Source organism: Pavona decussata, unplaced genomic scaffold, assembly GCF_977016875.1.
Source record: "Pavona decussata unplaced genomic scaffold, jaPavDecu1.1 SCAFFOLD_192, whole genome shotgun sequence".
In the NCBI taxonomy this organism is placed as follows: Eukaryota; Metazoa; Cnidaria; class Anthozoa; order Scleractinia; family Agariciidae; genus Pavona; species Pavona decussata.
This window is the reverse complement of record NW_028145601.1, coordinates 228,482-235,000: the sequence shown is the minus strand read 5'-3', so window position 1 is coordinate 235,000 and position 6,519 is coordinate 228,482. Positions and strand designations below refer to the sequence as shown.

At 39.9% G+C, this 6,519-nt stretch overlaps 1 protein-coding gene across 1 annotated transcript; it reads left to right on the top strand.

Annotated features, from left to right (window-relative positions):
- Positions 1-512: 512 nt before the first annotated feature.
- Positions 513-5,460, top strand: LOC146461990 (trypsin-3-like). Its single transcript, XM_085086149.1, has 4 exons — positions 513-1,589; positions 2,789-2,836; positions 3,562-3,826; positions 4,835-5,460. Exons 1-4 carry the CDS (start codon positions 1,532-1,534, stop codon positions 5,382-5,384), a joined length of 921 nt encoding a protein of 306 aa, XP_084942275.1. The 5' UTR covers positions 513-1,531; the 3' UTR covers positions 5,385-5,460.
- Positions 5,461-6,519: the final 1,059 nt, after the last annotated feature.

Below are 6,519 nucleotides of genomic sequence, written 5' to 3'. Positions count from 1 at the left end.
CATACTGTTGAGTATGTATGTTCGTGAACCTCGCTTACTGTAAAATTTTTTAAAATTGAAGTTATTTACGATTGCACATTTACCTAGAAAAATTGTACATAATCCAAAAATAATGTTCAGCATTGTTTTCGTAATCGTATCGTTGAATTTAAACGGAGAAATGGTTGTTTATTGAGAATGATGATTATTCTAGAAAGTGACGCAGGCATACTCGGAAAAAAGAAATCCGAGTGCTCCTATCAGGAGTCGAACCTAAGACCTTCCGATTACTAGTTCGGATGCTCTACCACTGAGCTACAGGAGACTCGTGGGAGCTAAGGCCATAAAACTAGGTTCATGGGACAAACATCCTGCATACTGCTAGGATTTGAATGTCGAACGTGTGGTATATGACAGAAATGTGATGGTATATTTCCAGCCTGGTGGTTGTTTATTTTTGTGAAAAACACATCAAACAAGTTGTAACATTTTAATTGCTTGTTTATTTAGCTAAAGCCTTTTTTAAGTTATACGCAGTGCTTCCCTGAATCCTGTTCAAACGCAAAGGGGGCGAAAACAAATAATAGAATTTGCAATTTGCAATTGCACATTTTAGAAAAATTGTACATAATCAAAAAATAATGTTCAGCATTTTTTTCGTAGTCGTATTGTCGAATGGTTGTTTATTTTTTTGAAAAACACATCAAACAAGTTGTAACATTTTAATTGCTTGTTTACATAACTTAAGCCTTTTTTATGTTATACGCACTGCTTCACTGAATCCTGTTCAAACGTAAAGGGTTCAAAAATAAACAATAGAAACCTTTAGACTTAAGCACGCCTACTACTTTTCAAATCGCGTGATTTAGATAACGACTTGTCAAACCAACCTTTCTACAGACTCTCTTCTAAAACCCATACCCATTTTCAGAACAAATGGTTAAAACCTGTACCCTATTTCAGAGAAAAACGGCTCCAAAACCCTCCCCTTTGGGGTCGCACATACCTATATAGCTCAAATAGGAGAGTACCTCTCCCTACCCCGGAAGAGTCCTTAGTGGGAACGTGACGTGTGTGGAATGAACTCGTACTCAAAAGTAAAAGTCCCTAATGTAAGTTACACTTACGACCAAAATTAGCCGATAAAGAAAAGAAATAATTTTTCTCTTTCAGGTAACGTTTTATTGTTTGTTTACTTGGCCATTAACCTTTTTATGAGTTATAGGTAGTGTTTAACGAAGCCCTGTCTAAACCTAAGAGGACCAGGTACTTATCGCGCCAGCTAGTCAAAAGTAAACCAAATAAGCAACTGAGTGCTCCTTTTAACGCTTCCACGCTTAGTTTATACAATGTTCGGCGTTAAAAGGAGCAGTCATTTAAGTGGTTACTAATAACAACAAAGGCCACTTTGCAGATTAGAAAGTGGGGCACCTGAGGAAATAGAATGGTACCTGGTGATAAAATGGCTTAATTGATGTGAGCTATAAAAGTAAGCTTGTAAAGATAGAGCTTCAATTACAGAACTTCAGAGAGAATCTGAACTGGGAATCTCATGAAAATGAAGAGTGTGGTGATTTTCGTCTTTGCCGCGTTCTTTGTCAGGATTCAAGGTAAGTAATCGTTTGTGGCGCCATTCACTTTTGTTTCACTTTTTTTTTTCCACCTAGAGTCAAGCAATTTTGAATCTACCATTCACCTTGCCGCAGGCCCGTAGCCAGCCTTTTTTTCATTTTAAGCTCGCAAAGTACAGCAAAAATTGAGCATACCAATTTTTGTCAATTTTTGACTTAGAAACAGGTCAGATCATACCAGTTTTACCACTAATATGCGATTAACTTACGCTTTTCATAGCACAAAAGTACATTTGATCTTTTTTTATGAATTAAATAGAAAATTGATACAAGTTAGCAACTGTTATTGGCTTAGTTTACGAAGAATGTTAGAGACTGAGTATCACAGTCAGCATCCAGCCTTTTCGTCATCCAAACTGATTCAAGTCCTCTTGGTGTCTTCGCACAGAGTTTTCGAATGACTTTGTCGGAGTATTGATGTCTCTCCGTATCTGTGCAGAACATCTCTATTCATGCATTCTTGCATGTTTTTTGTTTCTTTGTTTGTTTGTTTTTTACTTTTTTCGCACGTGATGCTGAATGATCCCTCTGGCGTTGCACACCAGGATTTTTAGGAGGAGTTTTAACGTAGTGGTCCGTGATTCGCGTGATCGTCGTTTACTTTTGTAATTTAGTCTATCCTCTAGGTCTGTCGTTTTCCCTCCCCCTGCAAGCGCCTATCTCGCTTTCCATAATAAGATCTTGTTGTTGAAGAGCGCTAGGCTGGAATCGGAGTTAGTTGTGTAACTTGCTCATGGTATCTCTGTCGAGTGATATTCCCAGCTGGGTAAGTTATTCACCCAGGAAAAAATCAAGCGTAGATCTTAAAACAGCCTCTCACTTTAAATTGCTCTTGGATGAGCTGATCGACAAGGGGCAAGAAAAGGGCTCGTTAGCAATACTGCTGAGGTGTGGAGGTAGGTACATTGACAAGTTTACAGAAAATCAATTAATCAATCAATCAATCAATTAATCGATCGATCGAACAATCAAACAAACAATCAATCAAACAAACAATCAATCGATCATTCAACATGAACAAAGTTGAACTATTAATAGCACGGCATTTGAGCATCGTTTTTAACTCATCATTTAAAAACAGAAATCCCTAAAAAGAAATCTTCTGTCTCATAGCCTTCCATTCTAATACAACGACATATTGAGTTACTAAGCATTTTTTTTGCGATTCTTTTTTGAAGGAAACCCTGTGCCTGAGGAGGACTTTTTTGAGGATGGATCAGGCACTCGTAAGTAGATTCTTGTCACTTTTTTGCTGATAAGAATTTTCAGTTAAGATCTAGATCTCTTCCTGCATTCCTGTTTGCTCTTTAGTAGATAATTCTTGCTGAGCTTATTCTAAAGCCCTTTTTATATTAAGTAAACTTGTGGTTCGTAAGACTTGGCTGAGAAGAGCAGCGAGTAGTTGCATGTTTCCCCGACTAACGGTCCGTGATGCACATTTCGATAGAAAAGAAAAATCAAGCGAGCTACGATTATGTGCAGCGAAAGTGACAGCAAAAAGCGACAATCATATCCTTGCTCTCTTCCCCCACATTGACGCTCAGTAGTAGCAGCAGCAGCAGCAACATTAGTAGTAGTAGTAGTAGTAGTAGTAGTAGTAGTAGTAGTAGTAGTAGTAGTAGTAGTAGTAGTAGTAGTAGTAGTAGTAGTAGTAGTAGTAGTAGTAGCTGTACTAGTAGTAGTAGTAGTAGTAGTAGTAGTAGTAGTAGTAGTAGTAGTAGTAGAAGTAGTAGTAGTAGTAGTAGTAGTAGTAGTAGTAGTAGTAGTAGTAGTAGTAGTAGTAGTAGTAGTCAGTAGTAGTAGTAAGTTAGTCACGGTAGTAAATGATGCAATCGTGAATATGGCCTATTTATATGGCTTTCGATAACGCTTTACCAAACCCATGAAATAAAACAAAAAATAGTCTAGATAAACTGATTAACATTGAACTTTGTTATTCTGTTACTTCTAGCACCACCGCCACCGCAACCCAGCACTTCCGGTCCAGCACCACCTACTGGCGGTCCAGGCCCTTCTCCGTCGTCCTGCGGTAACCGTCCCACTCCCGGTGCAAGGATCGTTGGTGGTCACGAATCAGTGAAAAACAGCATTCCGTGGCAGGCCATGCTGCGAACCGACGATTATCAGTTCTGTGGCGGCTCGCTGATACACCAACAGTGGGTTCTGACGGCAGCGCACTGTGTCGAGGGCCAAACGACTGGCGACTTTAAAATCTGGTTTGTAACTTAGTGTATTGCCCGTTCCAAAGTTCATTAAGGGACCGGGTCCTAGCTTACACATTGTCCAAATTGCGTCGTATGAAGAAGTGAACCCTATCGGCAGAAAAATCACATGAAAATTAGTAATTTTACCAAGTTTGGTTGTGTTTCGTTGCGAAGTTACCAGGCTGTGACCTGTCAAGGGTCGCCCAAATTCCATACAAAAGTCCCTTCTAATTCTGAGATGGCGTCCCTATACTAAGTCTCTAATTTTTTAACGATTTATGGAAGTTTTCTACATGGTTGCAAAAACAACAGAACCTCAAACTTGGCTTGAAACTGACTAATTTTAGTGTGATCTTTGTTGTGATGAGCCCCAATTTACCCCAAAAGCGACTAATAAAGTCTTGCATTTTACGTACGTTACCATACTTGCACCAGTAGCGTAACTCACTTATTGTTTAATTGGCTTTAACAGGCACGACGATTTCCTTTGTTATCCTTAGTTTCCTTTCGCCTGGCCCCGGTTGCTCAAAGAGCGGATAACTCTACCCAGTGGATAAATCGGTATCCAGCGGATAAAAAGTACTCCAACCAATGCATTTTATCCACTGGATAGCGACTTACGCGCTGGATAAAGTTCTCCACTCTTTGAACAACTGGGGCCTGAAAAATAAGATATCTTTCCTAGAAGATTTTCTTCGAAGAGTTTACGTTTGTTCGTTTTCATTCTTCTTTCTCGGGGCAACAGTATCGCTGAAATTGCTTAATAGCCAGAACATTTTAATTTTATATCTTTAGCTTAGTTGTGGATTCACACTAAGCTTATCGGGCAATTATTTTCCACAAACGTATTCTTGAAAGCAGTCTACATGTGATTAACGACGAGAAAATTTACATTCTCCAGAAATGACCTTTTAACTGAGCGCTTTTAATAATTAAAATTGTTTCAAACCGCGAAGATCATCAGTTTAATTCTTTTTCTACTAAAATAAATTTCAATTTTGAATTTCCTTACCTTTTCAGGCTTGGTGCTCATCGCAGGGAAGTAAAAGAAGATACGACTCAGGAGATCAATGTGGCTAAAATTGTGCCACATCCCCAGTACAACGCCAACAACAATCAGAACGACATGGCGCTGATCAAGCTCGACCGTGCAGCTATCCTGGGGCCTGGTGTGGGTCTGGTATGCCTCGGAGACGACAAATTTCATCTCCCATTGGATGACCTCACGAACCAATGCCTGATAAGTGGATGGGGAACTCTTGAAATCGGAGGCGACCAACCCGATACCTTGCAAGAGGTCCTTATCCCCCTTGTTTCGCATTCAGTGTGCAGGAACGCTTATCCCAGTGACCTGCACGATTCCATGCTGTGTGCCGGGTTAAAGGAAGGGGGCAAGGACAGTTGCCAGGGTGACAGCGGTGGTCCTTTGGTGTGTCAATATGGCGGAAAGTATTACGTGGAGGGAGCTACAAGCTGGGGACAGGGATGCGCTTCCCCTAATTCGTATGGAGTGTACTCTAAAGTGCGTCATCTGAGAAGCTTCATCGATAGCACCATTCAACAGGGTTAAACAGATGAATGTAATTTTGACAACCTTGTAATGTGATTAGAAACAGAAGTTGAGTAAAATGATGAATGCGTATTAACTGTTGTGTGCTTAGATATTTTTCGAGAGGGGACAAGATTGCGCACCAAACAGGGCAAAGCACGTGAGCGGGATAGCGCAGTGATGAGAGCACTCACTCGCCTCCCACCAATATGGCTCTGGTTTGATTTTCGGACTCCCGACCCATGTGTGTTGAGGCTGTTGTTAGTTGTCGTCCTTACTCCGAGAGGTTTTTCTTGGGTTCTCCCGGGTTTTCCTCTTTCCTTAAAAATCAACATTTCGAGATTCCAATTGGATCTGGAAAGTGACCCCAATTACAGTATGTTGCCCAGTACCCGACCACTTAACTATCTTAATTCTCTCTTCGGCGGAGGTGCCTTAAAAGTTTGATTCAAGAAAATTCCTTTTAATACTCACAAATCTAACAAAAAGAAAATAAACTTATAACTTTAAACGCCCCCCTTCACCTCGATTAAGCGTCACCCTTCTCTCCCCCTCACTTTCGTAGCTCACAGAATATCACAAGGAAACCTTTTTCTGTTATCACTTTCAAAATCTTTAAAATTTCAACTGTACACCAATATCAACATAGGAGAATGGTTTCTTCACCATCAATCACTTCCAGTTGTTTCTATCTCAATGTGCTAGCGTTTACGTGGATAATGGTGTAGATTTTTTTCCATACAAAGATTTAGCCCAAATGAAGTGTCCGTTTCTTCCAAAAATAAACCTTAAATAAACCTGATCTTCGCGCCGTCAAATTTTCATTAATATCAACCTTTTTCTGCCGGCCCCTCTCAAGACGCTACCAATATTTGTCCTTCCAAGTTTACCCTGGCTCCTGTACATTTTTTTCTTAATTAATAGTTAGCAAAACGAGCAATAATTGCTCTCGATGAGACTGACGTTTTGCTAACTATTATAGTTAAGAAAAAATGTACGGGAAAGGACGTAAGCTTAATTGGAAGGACAAATATTCAGCAGCGTCTTATTTCTTGGCATATCTTAAAGACATTTTACAAGTCGACTGACAATGTTTACCTCTCAGTACATGTATATAATACCTTCGAAAAAGGGTGACTTGGCTACCGGGACAACT

Excerpts from the sequence above, each read along its gene's own strand:
- LOC146461990 (XM_085086149.1), top strand. The coding sequence starts at position 1,532 with ATGAAAATGAAGAGTGTGGTGATTTTCGTCTTTGCCGCGTTCTTTGTC. Across the intron at positions 1,590-2,788 it reads GTTCTTTGTCAGGATTCAAG|GAAACCCTGTGCCTGAGGAG; the intron begins GTAAGTAATCGT and ends TCTTTTTTGAAG. Across the intron at positions 3,827-4,834 it reads ACTGGCGACTTTAAAATCTG|GCTTGGTGCTCATCGCAGGG; the intron begins GTTTGTAACTTA and ends TTACCTTTTCAG.